At 43.7% G+C, this 24,578-nt stretch overlaps 1 protein-coding gene across 3 annotated transcripts in view; it reads right to left on the bottom strand.

The window, feature by feature from the left end:
* The window catches only part of RFWD3 (ring finger and WD repeat domain 3), a 41,654-nt gene extending 19,053 nt beyond the window's left edge, over positions 1 to 22,601 (bottom strand). Inside the window, exons 1-6 of one of the 3 annotated variants that reach the window (XM_047791140.1) lie at positions 22,470 to 22,601; positions 15,744 to 16,320; positions 8,909 to 9,111; positions 3,613 to 3,680; positions 313 to 501; positions 124 to 215 (exon numbers count right to left, since the gene is read on the bottom strand). In XM_047791140.1, the coding sequence (XP_047647096.1) occupies positions 124 to 215; positions 313 to 501; positions 3,613 to 3,680; positions 8,909 to 9,111; positions 15,744 to 16,318 (1,127 nt within the window). In that variant the 5' untranslated portion in view covers positions 16,319 to 16,320; positions 22,470 to 22,601. Of the gene's footprint in view, positions 1 to 123; positions 216 to 312; positions 502 to 3,612; positions 3,681 to 8,908; positions 9,112 to 15,743; positions 16,321 to 18,262; positions 18,750 to 22,469 lie in introns of those variants that run through there. The other 2 variants (XM_047791138.1, XM_047791139.1) reach the window with 2 other exon arrangements.
* Positions 22,602 to 24,578: the final 1,977 nt, after the last annotated feature.

The raw sequence follows: 24,578 nt of genomic DNA, 5'->3' as shown, positions 1-24,578 counted from the left end.
ACATGCATCAGGAATCACAATGTGAGGCAGACTGCCTACAATCCCCAGTCACAGCGCAAGGAAAGCCTCAGAACCACACTGAGTGACTCAAACATTCCAGCTAGGCAGACTCTTGCCACCTACCTTTTCATGAGCTCCTGTTCACTAGTGTCCAAAGCTCTCAGGTTTCGGGCATAAAGGACAACAATGTCACTGTGCTTGGCTTTCTTGTTGCACTAAGGAGCACAACAGGATACAATTAGTGTGTTTTAGGAATCCTCCTGAATTAACATGTTGACTGTGCACATGGATAGTTCTGAACGATAGTTTTACCTGGGGACATTTTCGTGTCTGTCCTTTGAGCCACTTGGAAATGCACTTATACCCAAAGAGATGCCCACATCGCAATGCTGAGAGCCGGTGATCCCCAGCATTGGTCCACTGTTCCAAACATATTGTGCAAGTGTCCCCTTCTTCCTCATCCACAGAAGGTAGAAGGGGGCTAGACTTCTGGGGAGACTGCTGGATGGAAACCAGAATACATTCAAATTAGAGAGCAAAACTGGTCTTGAAAAAGACACGAAACTCTATCAAATGAACAAAATCTCACAGTGATACAAACCCAATTGAAAATGCTGAAGAAAACCTTTAACACCTATGAATCACTATTCTTTGCAGAATGCAATCAGGTCAAATGTAATACAAGCCATGAAAATATTACCCTTTGAGCATATGAAATTCTTGATTTTTTTCATTCAAATGATGAAAAAGCTACATTTACAAAGATATTGAAACAAGACAGGAGAAATCCCATTGTGGCTTAGTGGGTTAAGAATCCAACATATTGTCTATGAGGATGTGGGTTCAATCCCTGGCCTTGTTCAGTGGGGTAAGGATCCAGCATTGACGTAAGCTGCAGCATTATTTTCAATAGCCAAGATACAGAAGCAACCCAAGCATCTTTCAGTAGATAACGGCACATGCTGGTGTGCGTGCATGCACACACATGTGCAAATATGACTAAGCCATAAAAATGTGAAATCATGGAGTTCCCACTGTGGCTCAGTGGTTAGCAAAGCCAATTAGCATCCATGAGGACTCAGATTCGATCCCTGGCCTTGCTCAGTGGGTTAAGGATCCGGCGTTGCCATGAGCTGTGGTGTAGGCTAGCAGCTTTAGCTCCGATTTGACCCCTAGCCTGGGACCTCCATGTGCTGCAGGTGCGGCCCTAAAAAGACAAAAAGACACCCCCCCAAAATAAGAAATAAAATAAAAAATTTGAGATCTTGCCATTTACAACAACATAGATGGATCTAGAGGGTATTATGCTAAATGAAATAAGTCAGAGAATGATAAATACCATATGGTCTCACTTATATGTAGAATCTGAAACAAACAAGCAAACAAAAAAGGACTAACAGAAATGCAGAACAAATGACTAGTTGCCAGAGGGAAGGGGAGTGGGAGTGTGGCAAAATAGGTGAAGGGGATTAAGAGGTACAAACCTTCAGTTATAAAATAAATAAACCTGGAGCATGATAATGTAAGAAAAAAGAATGTATACATCTATGTGTGACCGAGTCACCTTGGTGTGTAGCAGAAAATTGACAGAACACTGTAAATCAGCTATAATGGAAAAAATAAAATTCATTATAAAAAAATTAAATAAATAAACCGTGTGGGTGTAATATATAGCTTAAGCAATGTGGTGAATAATATTGTAATAACTGCATGGGCAATGAGAGTCTGCTGTGCAGCACTGGGAACTATGTCTGGTCACTTATGATGGAGCATGATAATGGGAGAAAAAAGAACGTACACATGTATGTGTAACTGGGTCACCTTGCTGTACAGTGGAAAACTGACAGAACACTGTAAACCAGCTATAATGGAAAAAGAAAAAAATTTTAAAAATTTTAAAAAAGTAAAAAGAAAAAAAAACTGCATGGGGCAGATGGTTACTAGACTTGTAGGAGTGATCACTTCAAAATGTATGCAAATGTCATTAACTTTGTAATATACTGAAACTAACATAGTATTGTATGTCAAATATAGTTCAATAAATAAAAAGCACTTATATATAGTAATAAATTTATATGAATATAATTTTTCTAGCGAGAAGAAATAAAAAGAGAAGCCATACGGAAACATGCAAAAAGTACATTAACGATGTTTTGGAACTGGGAGGGTCCACAGCTGATATATAAAACTCTCATATTAAGGACAATGATGCGTGTTATTTTTATAAAAATAAAAATTGTCCATCACATAGCAATCATTCTGCCAGACGGTTCATAAACTGCATTCATATCTACTATTTTAATTGATACCTAACATTGTTAGGTAGGCAGGACAAGTTCTTGTCACATCTCTCCCAAACCCATGTTTTTATTTTTATTTATTTATTTATTTATTTATTTATTTTGGTCTTTTTGTCTTTTTAGGGTCTCACCTGCGGCATATGGAGGTTTCCAGGCTAGGGGTCCAACTGAAGCTGTAGTCTCCGGCCTACGCCAGAGCCACAGCGACTCGGGAGCTGAGCAGTGTCTTCGACCTACACCACAGCTCATGGCAACGCCAGATCCTTAATCCACTGAGTGAGGCCAGGGATCAAACCTGAGTCCTCATGGACGCTAGTCAGGTTCGCTAACCACTGAGCTACAACGGGAACTCCTCCCAACACCATGTTTTTAAACCTAATTTGTCACACAAATAGTGAGTAACTTGGATAGGATCCACACCTGGACCTCCTGCCTACAAAGTGTGTAAGCTTTCCATTTTAGTCTGCAGCCTCTTTTTTTTTTCTTTTTCTTTTTATGGCCTCACCTGCAGGATGTGGAAGTTCCCAGGCTAGGGGTCAAATCGGAGCTGCAGCTGCGGGCCTATGCCACAGCCACAGCAACACTAGATCCAAGCTGCATCTGTGACTTATTCAGCAGCTTATAGCCAATGCCAGATCCTTAACCCATTGAGTGAGGCCAGTGATCAAAGCTGCATTCTCATGGACACTATGTTGGGTTTTCTTTTCTTTCTTTCTTTTTTTTTTTTAGGGCCACAGCCAAAGCATATGGAGGTTCCTAGGCTAGAGGTTAAATGGGAGCTGTAGTTGTCTGCCTACACCATAGCCACAGCAATGCAGGATCCAAGCCACATCTGTAACCTACACCACAGACAGCAACACTGGATCCTTTAACCCGCTGAACAAGGCCAGGGATTGAACCTGCATCCTCATGAATACTAGTCAGGTTTGTTACTGCTGAGCCACAACGGGAACTCCTATGTTGGGTTCTTAACCCAATAAGTCACGAGAAATCTGCAGCCTCCTTTTATTCTTTATTTTTTTCTTTTTAAGGCTGCGCCTATAGCACATGGAAATGCCTAGGCTAGAGGTCGAATCAGAGGTATAGGTGCCAGCCTATGCCATAGCCACAGCAACACTGGATCCAAGCCACATCTTCAACCTTAACCAAGGCAAGGCCAGATCCTTCACCCACTGAGTGAGGCCAGGGATCAAACCCGCATCCTCATGGATGTTAGTCGGGGACTGTCAACCCAATGAGCCACAATGGGAACTCCCAGCCTCCTTTTAAAATGAAAACCTAAACCTTTCATTTAAAAAGATGTTCACATTACCTGTTTGGAGAGGGTCTTTCCTCCACTGATATGTGTAACTTCTTGCGCTGAGATACCTCCTAGTTGCTCTGCCAAGTCATTTGCAGAAATGATGGGAGAGGTAATATATAAAAGAAGATATTTCAGATATAAGGTTAGTGGGAGAGCCTGACTCAACACAGCTTTCCATTTCTAATTTACAGTGCTGCTGTAAAAGGGACAATAATTTCCCCAAGTAGCATCAGTGCATTTATTTATTTATTTGCCGTTTTGTTTTGTTTTGTTTTGGCATGTGCAACATATGGAAGTTCCCAGGCTAGGGGTTAAATCGGAGCTGCAGCCGGCAGCCTACACCACAGCTCACGGCAATGCCAGATCCTTAACCCAGTGAGCGAGACCAGGGATTGAACCCGCATCCACATGGTTACTGGTCAAGTTTGTTATCACTGAGCCACAATGGAACTCCAATGCATTTATTTTTAAATGTAGACAGAACAGTATAATTAACCCATAAGTATTCATTACCCAATTTCAAAAATAATCATTATTTTGCCAATCTTATTCCATCTAAGCCCCCATTCCCATTATTTTTTTTAAATACCTACTAACAAACCCTAAAATACGGTTTCATTTATAACAACTTTTCTAACACTCACTGATAAAAGATTTTTCTTTTACATAAATACTATACTGAACAAAATTAAAAATAAACCTTCAATACCATCCTAGACCAGTTCACACTCAAAATTTCCCAATTATTTTGAAGTTGCTCTTTACAACAGATTTATTCCAATTAGGATCCAAACCGTAAGACTGGATTATTATATCTCTCAAGTCTTCATCTATAACAATTCTCCTCCACTTATTTCTCATCCTGACATGAGGAGGGGGACTGGGCCATTTGCCTTATGAAATGCCCTACATCCTGGACTTGGTTGATTGCTTCCTGGTGGTACTGCTTCTACTCATTGCTCCATCACCTACGGTTCTTATAAAGAGGCAGTTAGACCTAGATGTTTCAGTAGATTCAGTTCTGTTTTTCGGAGAGAGGAGGGGCAGCAAGAATACTCAGAATGTGTGCTTCTGATAGCAGCACTTTGAGAAGGCTCATCCTGGATTCAGGTGATGTCAGTCTGACCCCTAGACTATCTGGCTCCTCATCAGCCTTTCACAACTTCCATTAATGACAATCTTGAATTTTTCTTTTGGGGGTTCAAATTCTACCACCATAGGCCAGAAAGAACCCTTTCAAATTGGCCATTTTAAAAAACACATTTTATTGAAAAAATATACACACGGCTTAGTGAATTTTCACAAGCTGAACTATGAACTATGAACCGGAACATCACCCTTAGACCCTTACGTCCTCCTTAGACATTAGGTGGCAGGCTGCAAGGTGACCCTGCCCCCACTAAAGGTAAATACAAGCTGAAGCTATGACCTATACCATAGCTGCAGCAATGCTGGATCCTTAATCCACTGCTTGGAGCCAGGGATTGAACTTGTGCCTCCAGAGATAAGCATATCATTAACCCACCGTGTGCCTCAGCGGGAACCCAATACTTCACTAAATTTTAACACCATCAACTGATTTTGCCTGTTTTGTATATAAATGGCAACTCTGAGTTACCACTTTTTTGGTGTCTACCCCTTTTGTTCTACATCATTTGCAAGTCTTCCAGACTAATATGTGGAGTCGTAGTTCATTTTCATCGCTATATAGTGTTTTACTGGGTAAAAAAATAACATTTATCCATTCTACTGCTGACAGGTATTTCAACAGTTTTAAGGTTGCTATTACAAACAGTGCTATTACATTCTTGTACATGTCTTTCATGAACACATGTACTTATTTCTTTGGCTATGAACCTAAAAGTGAAAGTGCTGGGCCATTGGTTTGTTTATTTGTGCCACACCTATGGCATGCAGAAGTTCTAGAGCCAGAGATCAAATCCACGCCACAGCTGCAACCTAAGCCACACCACTGACAACACTGGATCCTCAACCTACTGTGCCACAGGGAACTCCTTTTGTGTGTGTATCAGTTTTATATATAGACTGAGTTTGTAATGATACTTGCAAAATATTTATACAAGTTTACACTCCCACCAGCAGTCTATGAGAAGTCTGGTTACTATATATCCTTCCCAATACTTGATATTGTCAGTCTTAAATTTTAGCTGTTGGGTTGGGTGCATATCAGTTAACACGCCAGTTTTGTTAAATGTTATTTTATTTTTTGTCTTTTTAGGGCTGTACTCATGGCACATGGAAATGCCCAGGCCAGGGGTCAAATAAGCACTGTAGCTGCTGGCCACAGCCACAGCTACAGCCACAGCACAGCAACTTGGGATCTGAGCCACATCTGCAACCTATACCACAGCTCATGGCAACGCCGGATCCTTAACCCACTGAGCAAGGCCAGGGATCGAACCCACGTCCTCAAGGATTCTAGTCAGGTTTGTTACTGCTGAGCTAGAGGAACTCCTGTAGTTTTTTTTTAATTTGTATTTCCCTGATGACTAATCAAATCTTTGTATATATTTATTGGATATTTAGCTACCTTGTTTTGGAAGTATCTCTTCAAATCTTTGGCCCATTTTTCTATAAAATTGTAGAAGTTATTTAGATATTCTAGAGAGAAGCTCTTTTCTGGATATATGTGTTTACGAATGTCTTCTCTAGTCAGTGGGTTGCCATTTCATTCTTTTATTGATGTCTTTTGATGAACAAAAGTTTTAAGTTATTTTATTTCTATTTTTATTTTGTCTTTTAAGGGCCGCACCCGTGGCATATGGAGATTCCCAGGCTAGGGGTTGAATCAGAGCTATAGCTGCTGGCCTACACCACAGCCACAGCAGCACAGGATCTGAGCCATGTCTGTGACCTACACCACAGCTCACAGGAACACCAGATCCTTAGCCCACTGAGTGAGGCCAAGGACTGAACCTGAGTTTTCATGGATGCAAGTCAGGTTCATTAACCACTGAACCACGACAGGAACTCCCAAAAGTTCTAAATTAAAATTCACCTGTTTTTTTGTCACTGAATCTGCTCATTGGTCTTGTGAACTATCCTACACCCTAAATTTGACCAATTGCTTCCTCATGCTATTTTTAAACTTTTATTTACGGTAAATTTACAGTTGTACGATCATTACGACAATCCAATTTTAAAACATTTCTATCACCCCCAAAAGATTCCCGCATACCAATTTACAATCTTTTCCCGTTTGTACCAGAAGCCCTTACGCAACCATTAATCTACTGTCTCTACAGATTTGTCTTTTGTGGACATTTCACATAAGTGGAAAACAAAGTATCTACACTGGCAAACTGTCATAAAACTTTAAAAAAGTTATGTCATTTTCTTATACTGTTTCTAGACTTTGAAGTACTCCTTACTCCTGGGTTTTATCACTCATGCTTTCTAATACAAAACGGATTCATTTTTCGCACTAGATCTGACACCTTATTTTCCAGTGTATAGCATGAGGAATGACCCCAATTTTGTTTTCCAGTTAGCTATTCAGCTTTAACAATATTAATTTAAAAGTCTATTTTTTCTTCACTGATTTGAGATACTCCCTTTACAACATATTAGATTTTCATGTATGTATAGGTCTTTTTTAGATGTTCCAATTGTAAAATCTTACATTTTTAGATTTGAATGACAGCATTTCCGAGGTACTGTTTACCTTGTTCCTTTAACTTCCTTCCTATAAACTGTGCAAAATGGTTATTATATTTAGAGACTCAAGCTGGTTCAGGTTTCTTTGGGTGGCAACAGTATTTCCTAGGTTGTGTGGATATTTCTGATTGCAGCACATCAAGATGCAAATAAAGTCTGTGATTTCACTTTTTGAAATTTTAAGATTGATCAATGGCTTCTGGCGATGCTACCCTGGTCCCTCTATTAAAAAGAGTCCCACTAACCTTCCAACCTAATGGTTTTAAAAGTCACCGATATCATTTTATTAGGAGTCGCAAATGATAATTTTTCCCTTTATCATTCATGCTACAATTATTAGCTGGACTTCTACTGATGCTGATAATAGGGAGATAATGCATGTGTTGGGGTGGGGGGCAAGGTGTATATGGGAGATCTCTGTACCTCCTCTCAGATTTGCTGTGAACCATAAACTACTCTAAAAAAGTCTTACACACACACACACAAGACCTTCATCAACTATTTGTTTCTGGGGATAGAGTTCGTATAGGAAAAGCAGGATACATGCTTAATCCTTTATTTAACAGTTTTCAGAGCAATGAGTTAAGGCTCTAATGACTTTTGATGGTGATTTTTTTTTTAAAGCACATAATTATAAATTTATATATTCGCATAGATGTGATGTGTTTCAGCCTATAATCAAAGAATACACCCAATATTATTTTTAATGCTCAAACTATCCCATCTTAGGCCACTAAGATCTCTTTCAAAGCTGTGTCTATGACTACTGACTTAACTCTTTAAGACGTGGATGGAAGTTCCCGTCATGGCTCAGTGGTTAGTGAACTCAACTAGGATACATGAGGATGCAGGTTCGATTCTGGTCTTGCTCAGTGGGTTAAGGATCCGGCATTGCTGTGAGCTGTAGTGTAGGTCGCAGATGTGGCTTGGATCTTGTGTTCCTGTGGCTGTGGCATAGACCGGTGGCTACAGTTGCAATTGAACCCCTCGTCTGGGAACCTCCATATTCTGCAGGTGTGACCCTAAAAGACAAAAAGACTCCCCCCTGAAAAAAAAGACTTGGATGATTTCCTTGCCCTTTAGCATAATAAAATGCCCTAGGCTTAACCTGTTTATTTCCTATCACAGACCCTGAAAGCCATTTCTTCAAGAAACCCTGGTTTCCTTTGGTGTGAAAAGACCACAGTGTAAGACATCAGGTTTTTTATATAAGCATATGCTTTAGGGGTCTCTGCCCATCTACTGCTAAATAAACTTCCCTACCTGCACAACATATAATATCACACTTGGACTTAAAAAGTAGCAGGCTAGTCAGGATGTTGAGTTTACAAAAGCTTTTCTTTCAAATAATCTACTTCCTTCTCAGATGTCTGAGAAAACGAAAGGGAGTTAAAATGCCATTATAAAGTGACCAACTCAATAGGCCACAAATCACATTTCAAGCAAGCCAGATAAAAACCTCTCGATATTAGTCATATCCAATGAAAGCTCTTACTATAAAGCAGTCAATTATGACATTTGGAGTGAAAAGGAAAGTATCAAAATGCAAGTTTAGACTTTCTAGCCTTCTGGATTCAAGCTTTCCAGATGTTATCCTCGTGAATCCAAATCTGTATAAAATACTCACCTTCTAAAACAGCAGCTCCTGGTTCCTCTGCCTGGACAACCCCTTCTTCATGCTCTGTGGAGCTGTCACTGTCAGAATCGGAACTATCTGATACCTGCAAGTCTTCAGAGACAGGATTCCTAGTCTCTGAATCATAAGAGGTTTCTGGCAAATGAGGCTGCGTCCTGCTCACTTGAAAGTAAGCATCCAGTGGTGCTCTCGACCTATGTGTGCAGAAAGACAACAGAATTCTAGCATAACATACCATCATCACAAGAATCACCTACAGCAATTTGGAGGTAACTCCTATTATTTCAACTCATCACCAGGCCATTAACCCTGTCTTTGAATGCTGAAGCAGGATTCAGGCGGATGCTGACTATCTTTCCAATTATTACAATAGCTTACGATCATGTTTGACCCTGCCACTAAAAGCTAATTCTACTTTTCTGGCCTTTCTTTTGTCAATATCTTTTAAAGACATGACTCATTTATATATTAATTAAAATAAACAAAGATAAGACTCAGCAGAGTTCCCATCGTGGCTCAGTGGTTAACGAATCCGACTAGGAACAATGAAGTTGCGGGTTAGACCCCTGGCCTTGCTCAGTGGGTTAAGGATCCGGCGTTGCTGTGAGCCGTGGTATAGGCCAGCGGCTACAACTCCGATTAGACCCCTAGCCTGGGAATATCGATATGCCTTGGGTGCGACCCTAGAAAAGGAAACAAACAAACAAACAAAAAAGACAAGACTCAGCGATTTATCTGCTGGTATTAGCGGGTTGAAGAGAGAGAAGGGCCTCGATCAAATATGGTCTCACGGGATTCTGCTGCTGCAGCTACTCAGACCAAGGTCTTTTGAGGGCAGAAGTCTGATACAGTTATCATTGTTTCACCTCTCATTTTAAGCCATTTCTCTTTTCAAGTTAAATAAGGACAAAGAAGGACAAAAGTTCCTTCTTTGCCTGCTCAAACCTGCTGTTGAGCTCTCTAGTGCTTTTTTTCCGTATGTGTCAAATCCAGTATTCTATTTTGTACATTTTTATAACTTCAACCTCTTTATTAAAATTACCTTATTTGGTGACACATTGTCTTATACTTTGATTTAGTTCTTTTTTCTTCTTTTTGGTCACACCCACAGCACGTGGAAATTCCCAGGCCAGGGATGGAACCCTTGCCAGAGCAGTGACAACGCCAGATCCTTAACCCTCTGAGTGCTGAGCCATAAGAGAACTCCTCTGCTTTAGTTCTTTGAAAAAAAAAAATTTTTTTTTTGGCCTTTTAGGACCACACCAGTGGCATATGGAAGTTCCCAGGCTAGGGGTTGAATCAGAGCTACAACTGCTGGCCTACACCACAGCTCACAGGAATGCTGGATGGCCGACCCACTGAGCAAGGCCCACTGAGCAAGGCCAGGGATCAAACCCACATTCTCATGGATACCAGTCAGACTCATTTCTACTGCACCAAATGGAATCTCTGTAGTTCCTTGAATATATTTAAATAACAGATTTAAATTTGGTCTACTAAGTCCACTATCATGGCTTATTCACAGAGTTTCTTTTTTTTTTTCCTGTGTATGGGTTAGATTTTCTTTATGTACCTTACAATTTTTTCTTGAAAACTGGCAAATAAAATGACGTGTGTGTTGGGGCACATGGTCAAAAATCAGCCAGACAGGTGACAACCCTGCCTTAGTCTTCACTTCCTGCTCACCCAGAGGCTCAAGGTCAGCCAGAGTTGAGAACTTCTCAGGTCTTTCCTGAGCATGGGCATAGCTGCATACAGCCCTTGCAGGATGTGGTCTTCTAGATGCCCAGGAATATGTCAGAGCTTTTCAAAATTCCACATGAAGAGCTCATTCCCCAGCTTTTCCTTTGAAGCTTTTTGGTTAGTCTACTGTTTGCCCTAGTGGTCATCCATTGCCTCACACGGACTCTGGGGAAGAGGCCTTAGTCTTCAGACTGGGCAAGTCAGGGACAGCCTTCCAAGTGGGATCTTCAGGAAACCAGCAAACAGGTCAAAGAGAATTCTTGGGGATAAGGCTTTGAAGGAGCTCCAGTTCCATTCTACTCTCTCTCGTGGCTTCCAGGCTGCTGGTTTTTCACTGTGATTGCAAGCAGTTAGTTTCCAAGATTACTATGGAGATGAAGAGGAAGATGGGAATAGGGAATGCCACAAAGCTCACTTTTTTTTTTTTTCTGGCTTTTTGGCTTTTCTAGGGCTGCTTCCTGCGGCATATGGAGGTTCCCAGGCTAATTAGGGGTCTAATTAGAGCTGTAGCCACTGGCCTACGCCAGAGCCACAGCAACGCAGGATCCCAGCCGTGTCTGTGACCTACACACAGCTCACAGCAACGCTGGATCCTTAACCCACTGAGCAAGGCCAGGGATCAAACCCGCAACCTCATTGTTCCTAGTTGGATTCGTTAACCAGTGTGCCACAATGGGAACTCCAAAGCTCACATTTCTTACTGAGACTAAGGTGCTTTTAAGACTCACTCACTAAATTGCTACAAGTATTTGCTTAATTTCCAGAGTACTGAAAAAGTTAATTTTGATTATTTGGCGGGGGAGCGGGGGGTGCCTGCACCCATGGCATATTTAGTTCTTGGGCTAGGGATTAAACCTGTGCTGGAGTTGCAACCTATGCCACACGGCTGCAGCAATGCTGCAATGCTGGATCCTCAACTTGCTGCACCACAAGGCAACCTTCCGATTTGGATATATTTTGCCAGATGTTTCACTGATTTTATGGAGGGAATTCTCTGAGGTCCTTACTCTGCCATCTTCACTGATGTCACTCAGGTTTCCTTTTTTAAAAAATGTTAAACAAGTATACGAACTTACTTTTAGGAACTGTGCATGAACAGCAGCTATAAGCTACTCATGAGAATAAGCACCTAAGAATAGCATTTCTTTTTCCTTTTTTTTTTTTGTCTTTTTTAAGGGCCGCACCTGTGGCATATGAAGGTTCCCAGGCTAAGGGTCAAATCGGAGCTATAGCCACTGGCCTATGCCATATGCACAGCAATGCGGGAGCCGAGCCACATCTGTGACCTACACAACAGCTCTCAGCAACTCGGGATCCTTAACCCAATGAGTGAGGCCAGTTATTGAACCTGCATCCTCATGGATGCTAGTCAGATTTGTTCCCACTGAGCCACGACAGGAACTCCTTTTTTTTTTTTGTCTTTTTTGTTGTTGTTGTCTTTTTAGGGCCACACCCAAGGCCTATGGAGGTTCCCAGGCTAGGGGTTGAAACAGAGCTACAGTTGGCCTACACCACAGCCACAGTAACCTGGGACCCAAGCTGCACCTACACCATAGCTCACAGCAACACTGGATTCTTAACCCACTGAGTGAGGCCAGGAATCAAACCCGCATCCTCATGGATACTAGTTGGGTTTGTTACCACTGAGCCACAATGGAAGCTCCAAAAACAGCATCTCTTCTTTTTTTTTTTCCTGGCCACGCCTGCAGCACGTGGAAGTTCCCTGGCCAGGGATCAAACTGAGAGCCGAAGTTGCAACCTGCGCCATAGACACAGCAACACTGGATCCTTAATCCACTAGGCCACAAGAGAACAGTCCAAGAACAGCATTTCTTAAGGACATTTTAACCAAACGAAACACACAATAAAGTTAGGTTATTACATGCATTACCAATGGCATTCTACATAAAAATCAGTAAAAAAGTAAGAGATTAACTATTTTTTTAAAAAAACTGCTCCTTTGGAGTTCCTGTCATGGCTCAGCCGAAACAAATCTGACTAGCATCCATGAAAACACAGGTTCGATCCCTGGCCTCACTTAGTGGGTTAAGGATCCAGTGTTGCCGTGAGCTGCGGTGTAGGCTGCAGACATGGCTTGGGTCTTGCATTGCTGTGCCTGTGGTGTCGGCCAGCAGCTGCAGCTCCACTTTGACCCCTAGCCTGGGAACCTCCATATGCCGTGGGTGCAGCCCTAAAAAGACAAAAAACAAAAACCAACAAACCCCTCCCCCTGCTCATTAGTGCTGCTTTTATATAGCAAAAGAGGCATTTCCAAGGTCAGGTGGGACAATATGAAAGGGGAACTATGAGGAACAATGGAAGGCCAAGGTCAGCTGGGTTTCCAGGCCAGGTGCCTGCTCTCTGCCTTGTTCCAGCCTAAGCGCAGCCTTCATCCTTGTGACCCTGCTGCTGTAGGCTGTTGGGTGGAGCAGTTTGGGGAACAGATCCCATTAAGGTGTAAGCCCACACGGAGCAATTCTCCAGAAAGCAGGGGTCCAAAGCACAGCGCGGGGGAGAGAGCAACAAGAGGCAGTGCTGGGAATACGGCCTTGAAACCCAAGAAATCCTCCTCTTTTCCTGCACTCATCATCTCTGAATTAAATAAAAGTACAGTAAGTTCTTGCCCCTTGCTTACCCTCTGTAGTCCTAGATTCTATAAGTTCCAAGAGAACAGGTACCCTGATCTGTCCTGTTCACCAAAACATCTCCAAGGCAAAACTTCAGTCTCTCACATAGTGGAGTGTTAGAAATATTTGATGAAGGAGTGAAGACGCTGGCCGCCAGAATCAAGCAGCCTCAATCAAGGAAACAGGAAAGGAGTTTGTGACCTTGACTGAGAAGTAGTTGGGGAAAATATCCCACTACTCGGGTTTCCCCGATTCTGGCTTCTTGGTGGAGTCTGAGGCAGGAGCTGCTCACCTCGGCCCAGGCTCTCAACACCTGGCCCAGGGATGGTCTGCTAGGTAAGTGCCAGACACCGTGATGAGAAATTTGTCTCAAGAAATTCAGTAGGTATAAGCAATCAGTTCCCAGAAAGCTCAGACTTTTATGTGATTTCAGTGTAGAATTTGTTTACAACATAATATTTAGAGGGGAAAAAATGTAACGCCACAATTATCTAGCTCCAGAATCCATGGTCTCTCCACTGAACTGTATAGTCCTCGCTTTTAAGATTTATTTTCTTTGTGGAGAGAGACCTATGACTGCCAGTCAGATAGCTTAAATGACATCTTTCAACATCTAAATTCTGTAACTGAGTCCCTGAACACAGATTCTACATACATCAACCAATTTTTTTCTGATTAGAGTCTGGCTTCTGTGTGTAAATATCCTCTGGGAGAATTATGCTGAACATGCCAACGAAAGAATTTGGTCTTTGTGGTATTTCTATTTTTCTTTGTAAAGGGGCATCTGGCTTATAAGTGTCACATTCCTGTGAAATAGTTATCACAAACGTCCCCAACCAAGAGCAACGCCCCTCCCCCAGTGAAGGATCACGCCTGAGGCCTCTTCACAGACAGCCAGTTCCAGGGGACACCACTCTCAACGCTCAGCCCCCTCACTTCAGCAGGGTCCCCAAACTGCACTACAAGGTGCCTTCACCTGTGTCACAAATGAATGAAATCCTACTTTGCTTTCAAAAACGGAGTAAACACCACCTTAAAATAAGAGAGTAGCATGCATCTGCAACGCTTGTCCACACAGCACTAGGTACCTCTCACCCTCAGTGGAGCACAGTTGAAGAGACGGAAGGCACAGTAACCAGCAGGATCCATGGAAAAGGGAACTGAAATCCAGAATCAGAAGGCACAATCCCAATTCCAGAGTTACCTCGGTCAAATCATAAATCACCCTATCAGCTTCCTCATTTGTAAAACACAGGTAACAGATGACCCAGCTACCACTCTTCAGTGTCATCTCATTATTCATAGTGTTAGGAAACACATGGATCTTACTGAAGCTTCCTTTAATTCTTCTGGAGATAAAAGTGAGATCCAGGTTCCAACATCAGCTCTAACCTCTTCTCCGCTGTTGCTATGAGACCCTAAACAAATCACTCTCAGGGTCCAAGTTCCCTTCACATTTAAAATGAGATGGCTCAGAGTTCCCATCGCAGCGCAATGGTTAATGAATCTGACTAGGAACCATGAGGTTGCAGGTTCGATCGGTGGCCTTGCTTGGTGGGTTAAGGATCTGGCGTTGAGGTGCAGATCGCAGACGAGGCTCAGATCCCACGTTGCTGTGGCTCTGGTGTGGGCCGGTGGCTACAGCTCCAATTAGACCCCTAGCCTGGGAACCTCCATATGCCGTGGGTGTGGCCTAAAAAGACAAAAAAAGAAAGAAAAATAAAGAAAGAAATAAAAGAAAAAATAAAATGAGATGGTTCAATTCAATCTCTTTCAACATCATGATGACATTTAGAAGGCCAAATGTAAAACAAAGTATTTCAACTAGTCTGAGGAAGATTAAAAAAAGACAAAGAGTAGACAACTGTTATTCTTCATAGTAGCTGTTCAGACTTGACAGCTAAGCCCTTCAAGAGGCAAATTCAAACCAAAACCTATGAAAGAAAATGATTTTCAACTCCACAACACCTTCTCAGGTGAGGAGAGCTGGAAAGTTTCAGAATGTCAGTCAGTTAAGCTCTAAATTAATGCACATTCTACTTTCACAAGGCTTCTTTAAACCCAGCCTGCCCATCCTCCAAAATCTACTGCACCACTAAGCAGAGTGCCAATTAGCAATGAATCCTGGCGGGTGCAGAGGACCTGCGAGTTACTTTTTTGATGTACAAGAGACAAATGATCTAAAGAAAAGCCCGCCTCTACAGAAACTGCTGCCAAGCATCCACCACTGAATTTTCAAAACGTATCAGCATAACTTATCCTCTCAATTACTTTGAAGCAAATACGGCAAGTACTTTTAGTCTCAGCTGACTTTTAGGGCAATGGGGGTTCAGAAAGGTTATCTGACTTGCCAAGTCACAATGCCACCTCTTTGGCAGCACTGGGGCTACGATTAGAGCCTAAGGGTCAGGATTCCCAATTTGGCACTAACCCCACTCTTTACAACATACATTTACCTGCCACCGCTCGTCCTCTGGGACCCTCCGACTCTTGCCCTGTGTGAAGCCGAACTCCTCCTCCTCCTCGCCCTCACTGGCCCCACGCTGTGGTCTGAATGTGGCCTCAGGAATTCCAGCATGCCATGAAGTCTCTGCAGCCCGCTGATGAAGGTGTTCATTGAGTCCAATGAAGACACCTGGGCAGTATGGGGAGCGCCAGAGCCCCGCCTGTGCTCCTCTGAAGCCGCCGGACGGATGTTCTCCACACTCTCTTCTCCTGAGAGCGCCACCTCTTCTGTCACGTCAGCGGACACCTGCAGAGCAGGTTGAAGCGGGGGCAGCCCCCCTTGGCTGCTGACCACTTCATCAGGAGGAGGCTGGAGCAGGGGTGGTCCCCCTTGGCTGCTGACCACGTCAGCAGGTGCAGGCGGAAATACAGGTGGTCCCTCTTGGCTGCTGACCACTTGGTCAGGAGGAAGCTGAGGCAGGAGTGGTCCCCCCTGGCTGCTGACCACCTCGGCAGGAGCAGGCTGTTCTGCAGCATGATGATCTAACTGCACCTGAAGCTCATATTCCATTGCTTCATGAGCCATCGCTGGGGAAGCAATATTTGTAAAAAGTATTAGTTACACAGATCAGCTACAAGACATGTTTTATCTAATCATATGCCTTTTAATATTTGTTTACAATCACTCTTGGCAAAACTGAGAAATTTAAAGATATGATTTTAGTTTGACATTTTCCCCCCTTAACAGGGACTTATAACCAGTTTTCCCGTTTGTTCTTTAAAAACATGAACTCATGCGATCATAGCACTATCCTTTAAATAGTCTATAAAATAAGAAGACTGAAGCATTTTTTTTTTAGGGCCACACCCACAGCATATAGAGGTTCCCAGGCTAGGGGTCAAATCAGAGCTGTAGCCACTGGCTTACACCACAGCCACAGCAACTCAGGATCCGAGCTGCGTCTGCAACCTACGCCACAGTGCGCGGCAACACAGAATCCTTAACCCACTGAGCGAGACCAGGGATTGAACCTGTGTCTTCATGGATGCTAGTCAGATTCATTTCCACTGAGTCACAACGGGAACTCCAAATTTTTTTTGTTTTCTGTTTTGTCTTTTTGGGGCTGCACCCACAGCATAAGGACGTTCCCAGGCTAAGGGTGGAATTGGAGTTGTAGTTGCTGGCCTACACCACAGCCACACTGGATCTTTAACCCAAAGAGCGCGGCCAGGGACTGAACCTGCGTCCTCATGGATACTAGTCAGGTTCGTTACCACTGAGTCACAATGGGAACTCTAGAAGACTGAACTGCTGAAAGTAATCTTCCAGACCTCTTGCAGTTCTGTCCATGACCTGTATATGGACATTTAACAAAACAAATACATATATGGAGTTCTCCTGTGGCGCAGCAGGTTAAGGATCCAACACTGTCACTGCAGTGGCTTGGGTTGCTGCTGTGGCACAGTTCGATCCCTGGCCCAAGAATTTCCACATGCCGTGGGTGTGACCAAAACCACCACCACCACCACCACCACCAAAAGCATACCATGCTTTATTTAATTTCAATAGGCAATATTCACCTTTCAGGGCACTAAATTGCAAAGAATAAACACAGAAAAGGACATTTCTACACTTGCGAAATTAACTCAGTTACGAATTAAAAATAGAAATTTATCTATTTTCTCTAAAAAAGGAGAGCAACCTTTACCTTGTCATTACTTTTGTTTCCCATCCCTAATTCCATTTGTTAGTCTATTCAACAAATATTTATTAAGCACGGGTTATGTTCCTTTCATTATTTGTTTCCTGTCTAATTCATTACATTAGAAATATTTATTAAGCACCTGTCGTATAGTCAGACATTCCACATAGGCAAACACAGACAAGTGGATAAGACACTGCAGAATACAACATATTCTAGCAAAGGACAGAATAAATAAGTCAGTGTGAAAATTATACACTGTGCTATCTGATTTGGGGGGTAGGAGGCATTTTAGACACAATAGTGAGGGAAGGCCTCTCAGAAGTGAAAATTAATCCAAGAAGTGAAAGATTAAAAGCAGTTGGCCATATGAAGAGCCAAGAGTTTCAGAAGGAAATTCATACAAAGGTGCCTACTGAGTATGCGTGTGGTGCCTCAGAGAAACTAAGTAGCCCAGGGTCATGAGCACAGTAACAAAGAGCAGATGGTATGGGATGAGGTTGATAAGGCAGGACGTTCTAATTAAAGGGCCTTGGTAAGGAGCTGCTTCTATGCTAGGAATGGACTATAAGGAAGCAAGAGTGCAGGCAAGGTGACCAGTTTACAGGCTATTGTACAAGTGTAAACCAGTGGTCACAGAGCCAAGAACGGTAGCAGAGCAGACAGTTTTAAGAATCCTCAGCAGAACCATGACACTTAAAAATCATAGGATTAAACTACCTAAGAAGAAACAAAGACAGAAGAAAAGCAGGCCAAGGCCTAATACCAGAGCCATTAACATTAAAAGGACAACAGTTATAGGAACAGAACCCAGAAACCAAGAGTACCGGGTAGGAGAAAACTTGAGAGCATGGCGTCTTGGAATAATGTTTCAAGCAGTCAACGGTCAGGTGTGTCAAGCATTACGGAGGGGAAGACTGGCCACCAGATTCAGCAACGTGGAGATAACCTAGAAAAGACCTGTTTGCCCGCGATGGGGTAGAGGTCAGACTGGAGTGGGCAGAGTAAATGGAAGGAAGAAATTCCAGTAAACATGGTGGATGAAGTACATGTATATTTCTCTCCTAGTCAAATGCGTGAACATGAAACTCACCACCCCCAGAAAAAGAAAAGGCACTAAAAAAAAGGACAAATCACAAGCACAAGACAGAGACAGTATGAGACACAGCCATCAGTTTTTTGGACGGAAAACTTGGTAACTACTTAGGACTGTGCACTATTGAGAAGCAAGCTAACTCCCACTGAGCAGATTGTACAAACTATAGAAACCAGCATTGAGGAATTCCAGTTGTGGCGCAGCAGAAACGAATCCAACTAGGAACCATGAGGTTGCGGGTTTGATCCCTGGCAGCGGGTTCAGTGGGTAAAGGATCCAGCGTTGCGGTGAGCTGTGGTGTAGGTTGCAGACGCAGCTCGGATCCCGCGTTGCTGTGGCTGTGGTGTAGGCTGGTGGCTACAGCTCTGATTAGACCCCTAGCCTGGGAACCTCCATATGCCACAGGAGTGGCCCCAGAAAAGGCAAAAAGACAAAAAAAAAAGAGAGAGAGAGAGAGAAAGAGAAAGAAAATAGCACTGAAAGATGGAGGTGGAAAGAAGGGTTGTCTGAAAGCCTGTAAAAGCAGTTAATCTGTCTCTCAAGCAAACAATCAGTCAAACCCCCCTCCTCCTATGGTGTAGAAAACTAGAGATTTGAACCAGACAGGCTTAAGACCAGCATGGGGAGATTAGCACCGTAGTGAAAACAAGAAGTCAAATGAAAGTCTACAAATGAACAATGTGAGACACTTCCAAACCTTCTCAAACTCCCCTGCAGCATAAATCCAGGACGCAACATTCTGGTTTGTATACATTCTCTATGCCTCATGGCCGGAGTAGAGGATTGTTCCATAGAGAAAACCAGCTCAAGAGGAAAGAACTATAATTATCAACAGCTGTGAATCTCAAGAAAATGGCTGGATCGAGAGTTCCCTTGCAGCCCGGTGGGTTAAGGATCTGGTGTTGTCACTGCAGTGTCTTGGGTTCGATCCCTAGCCCAGGAACTTCTACATGCTGCAGGTGCAGCAAAAAAACAAAAACAAAAAAAGTCTGGGTCTCTGTCCTTATATCTAACAGTAAAAGCCCAATGATTGGTAAGGTTCAGCCACTCATACAAAGCTTTCAATCAGTTTTCTGGTGTTCTCCCCTTTAAATGAACAAATAGCCAAGGAACAACTGACATTTGAGGAAATGTCAACATGAGAAAGAGACCAAAGCAGACAAAGAGAAGAAACTTAGAAGAAAGGAAGACAGCGCAAGAAATGCTAGTAAGTAAATAAATAAATCCAAACTTAAAAAGAGTACCAAGAGGAAAAAAATAACAAATCAGAAAACCAAAAAGAGGAGTTCCCGTCGTGGCGCAGTGGTTAATGAATCCGACTAGGAACCATGAGGTTGCGGGTTCGGGCCCTGCCCTTGCTCAGTGGGTTAACGATCCGGCGTTGCCGTGAGCTGTGGTGTAGGTCACAGACGAGGCTCAGATCCCACGTTGCTGTGGCTCTGGCGTAGGCCGGTGGCTACAGCTCCGATTCGACCCCTAGCCTGGGAACCTCCACATGCCGCGGGAGCGGCCCAAGAAATAGCAACAACAACAACAATAACAACAACAACAACAAAAAAAAAAGACAAAAAAAAAGAAAACAAAAAAGAGCTCTTAAAATGTACAGCCAAGGAGTTCCCACTGTGGCTCAATGGGATTGGCAGTCCTGGGAGTGCTGTGATGCATGTTCAATCCTGGCCCAGCACAGTGAGTTAAGGATCCGGTGTCGCCGAAACTATGGCTTAGATTGAATCTATGGCCTGGATCTGATCCCTGGCCCAGGAATTCCATATGCCTCTGGACCACCAAAGCAAACAAACAAACAAACAAAAAACAACCAAAATAAATGCTTTTTGTTAGAAGGACTAGAAGATAAACACGAGGAACTCTTTCAGAAAGTAAAACAAAAGACAGTAAAAAAAAATAATAATATTAGGGATTTCCCTTCATGGCTCAGCAGTTAACAATCCCAACTAGGATCCATGAGGATGCAGGTTTGATCCCTGGCCTCGCTCAGTGGGTTAGGGATCAGGTGTTGCCGTGAACTGTGCTGTAGGTCGCAGACGAAGCTCAGATCCTGCACTGCTGTGGCTGTGGTGTAGGCCGGCAGCTATAGCTCCGTGATTCAACCCCTAGCCTGGGAACTACTATACGTCGTGGGTGCAGCCCTAAAAAGCAAAAAAAAAAAAAAAAGTCAAGGCAGAATACTCAATTAAATGAAGTAAAGAATGAAAGAACTGGAGTTCCTGTCATGGCGCAGTGGTAAACAAATCCGAATAGGAACCATGAGGTTTCGGGTTCCATCCCTGGCCTCGCTCAGTGGGTTAAGGATCTGGCGTTGCCCTGAGCTGTGGTGTAGGTTACAGATTCGGCTCGGATCCCGAGTTGCTGTGGCTCTGGCGTAGGCTGGTGGCTGCAGCTCCGATTAGACCCCTAGCCTGGGAACCTCCATATGCCGTGTGAGCGGCCCTAGAAAAGGCAAAAAGACAAAAAGAAAAAAAAAAAGAATGAAAGAACTAAAAATGGATAAGAAAGTGAAGCAAAACCTCTGGTCAAGATGGACCCATAACCTCTCTTCCAACTAAGAACCAACCCCAACAGGTTAAGTTTCCCAAAAATTATACTGGATAGAAAAAAGCAGGTTATAGACAAACCTCCATTATTAATTCCATTTTTAGGACATCTAAGAATATGCAAAACCATGCTACCACATGGGCTTATAAATACAAAGTATAAAACAAGCCCAGGCATGAAAAAAACCAAATTCAGTAGAGGGAGGGTGCAGGGGTACACATGAGGCTTTGACTATATAATATTTTTTCACAGAAAAAAAAAAAAGAAGGAATTCTCTTTTTTTTTGTCTTTTTGGATCTGCACCTGCGGCATATGGAGGTTCCCAGACTAGGGGTCAAATCATAGCTGCAGCTGCCAGCCTATGCCACAGAGCACCATTTCGGAGCCATGTCTGCAACCTACACCACAGCTCACAGCAAGGCGGGATCTTTAACCCACGGGACGAGGCCAGGGATCTACTGAATTACGAAACACCTAAAAACAAAAAGCAAAAACCACAAAACCAAACCAAGCCCCGCCCCCAACAACTAAGGACATATCAGCACCAGATATTGAGAGAGAAACCGTGAGAGACAGAGAGGAGAGGAGAGATAGCAGTTTCATCTTGGCAGAAAGTTCTCTGAACAGCGCTGTCCTAGAACAAGTCTTTCCAATCCATGTGGGGAAACACAGATGCCCCCAGGCCGGGCGCTGACCGGGGTTGCCCAGAGCAAAAGGCTGTCCCTCCGCCCCCAAGCCTTGAGCAGCCTCGTCCTAGGACATCTTCCCAAGCTTTGTCACTCAGATTTCAAGCAAAGTTCGCACCAGGCGGGACGATGGATTCCAATTAAAAGAATAAGAGGCGCCGGCGGGGAGTCGAGCCGACTCGGGTTCAAATCCCTACTCTGTCACGTCCTACCTGGGGGACCTCAGGACAGTTTCCTAGCTTCTATTTGACTTGTTCGTCTGTAAAATGAGGATAACAAAAGTGTTTACGTCACAGTGTTGCTGTGAGATAAAGTTGGACAGAACGAAAATTAGGTCCTTCAGCCAACTTTTAAAGTGATGCAAGCGGGGAGTGGGGGGGTTGCTCCCCGGGATGGCAATTTTTTGCATTAGGTGAGTTCGAGGATCGGCTTCCTGGAAAACGGCCAGAACTTCTAATTCCTTCCGAAGTTCCCGCTACCCTGCCCCCATCTTCACTTCTGCCGCCTCTCCAGCAACAGAGAAAGACCGAGGGCCCGACTGCTGGGGCCGCGTAGGACCTCCTCAGACCGCCGGGCTCCATGCCAGCCCGCAGCCCACCTCGTGGGGGAGTCCCCTGGCCCTATGTCCAGGGACCCCGATCGGGAAGTCATCTCGGAGCCAGAGGCCCAAGTTTTCCGATAGGCAAGCGCCCATCTCACCTGAATCCGGAAGAACAGTGGTCAGACGCTTGAGGCCGCAGGGGAAGCAGCTATCTCCCCCAAAACACTCGCGTTGAACAAACTCCAACAGCCGCTTCCCCAGCAGCTCAAGCGGCGCGCCTGAGTAGAGGGCTTGGCCTGCTCCTATTGGGCGGCAGTCTCGGCCGACGGCCAATACCCTCTCTTCTTCTTCCTTGCTGGCCTCTGGCTAAAACAGCGGAGCTTTCATTGGCTGGCCCTTCCTAAACGGATTGGGCGGGATCACGCTCGAGGAGGCCTCGTACAATTGGTAGATATCCACGTCCGTCAGCTCGCGGCCGGCCCCCAAAGAGAAAAGCGGAAGAAGGGTTTTGCCGCTCTTTATTTGAACTTACTGGCGGGAGAAAGCAGAAAGGGGAAGATTTTTGGTCCATTTCGAAAGATGAAAACATTAAAATAGTGGCTCATGCTGCTTCTCCCTAACTCTTTAATAAAGGACCTTTCTTTATCCAAAGGCTGGTAGCTAATTCAATAATTTCACAATATTGCACACGGAATCCCAGAGCCTGTAAAGAGGAGTGGGACAACCCGGTTCAGAGATAGCATCTAGTGGGATTGAGGAGCTAATGAAAACTTACCTAAGACAAAAAAAAAGAAAAGAAAAGAAAACGAAAACGAAAAAAAAGAGGAAAAGAAAAGAAAAAGAAGGAGTTCCTGTCGTGTCTCAGTGGTTAACAAATCCACCTAGGAACCAGGAGGTTGCGAGTTCGATCCCTGGCCGCACTGAATGACTTAAAGATCCTGCATTGCTGTGAGCTGTGGTGTAGGTTGCAGTCATGGCTGGGATTCCATGTTGCTGTGGCTGTGGCGTAGGCCAGCAGCTACAGCTCCAATTCGAATTCCTAGCCTGGGAACCTCCATAAGACATGGGTGCAGCCCTAGAAAAGACAAAAAAAAAAAAAAAAAACCCAAACAAACAAAAAACAAAACTTGCCTACACGATCTCTTCCATCCCAAACCATTGCAGTAAGCTGTCTGCTACTAAACTATCATCACATCACTTACGGCAAATATTTTTCAAGTACCTGCATGAAAGATGAAATATCACTTTTGAGGAAGACCTAAAAATCCAAACTTCAGGCACAGACTACACATTGCCAAAATTTGCTTTGCTCAGCTGCCACTTTTCAATGTAACTGGTAGCAGATGAGAATGTAGATCATTGAAAGTCAGGGAAAATCCAAATAATTAACTTTTCAATATTTTTCTCCTTTAAACCTGTTGCGGCAGAAACTGCATAAACCGTGGCAGCGGAAGGAGACAAACGGCACTCGGAGATGGAAAAGCAAGGTTTATTCAGCACCACTGTGGGCTCAGAGGAGTCACCTCCAGAGTCTGAACACCAGGTCTTTGTTCTCAGCAACTTTTATACAGTACAGGGTCTTATTTTTCTCATGTAAGCAGCCCCAAACTTCTCCCTTCCCAGAGCAGAGGGTGCTCCTGCCTAAAAAACTGAGCAAGCAAGGTTACAGAAGCAAAACTGATAAACAATGCCTGGAGCAACATTGGCAGGGGCTATTGACTTAGACACAGGGGATGTGGTTGCTACATATTTACCAGAAGGATGGTTTGAGGGGAGGAGGGGGAGGTTATGTCCCTTAGTTAAAACTCTTACTTCACTGTCTTGAAGTCAGTGTTGGCATTTGTACTACCAATCCCCCCCCCCCGCCCCTTTCCTGCCTCTACAGAAGCTTCTACTGAACTACCACAAGGTTAATATGAGAAAGGAATTTTCTTTTGTGAACAAATGCATATATTATTGAGTAGAATGAAAAACATCTTGAATGATTCTCATTGGTATATAAGTAATAGCATGTTCGATGCAGAAAAATTAGACAGTACGTAGAAGCAAAAAAGAAAAATTGGGAATTCCCATTTTGGAGCAATGGAAACGAATCTGACTAGCAACCATGAGGTTGCAGGTCTGATCCCTGGCCTCACTCAGTGGGTTAAAGACCCAGCATTGCCATGAGCTGTGTATTAGGTTGCAGCCATGGCTCTGATCTGGTATTGCTTTGGCTGTGATGTAGGCCAACAGCCATAGCTCTCATTTGACCCCTAGCCTGGGAA

This window comes from Phacochoerus africanus, chromosome 8 (genome assembly GCF_016906955.1).
Source record: "Phacochoerus africanus isolate WHEZ1 chromosome 8, ROS_Pafr_v1, whole genome shotgun sequence".
Lineage (NCBI taxonomy): Eukaryota > Metazoa > Chordata > Mammalia > Artiodactyla > Suidae > Phacochoerus > Phacochoerus africanus.
The sequence above is the reverse complement of the archived record's forward strand: the minus strand, read 5'-3'. Positions and strand labels throughout refer to the sequence as shown.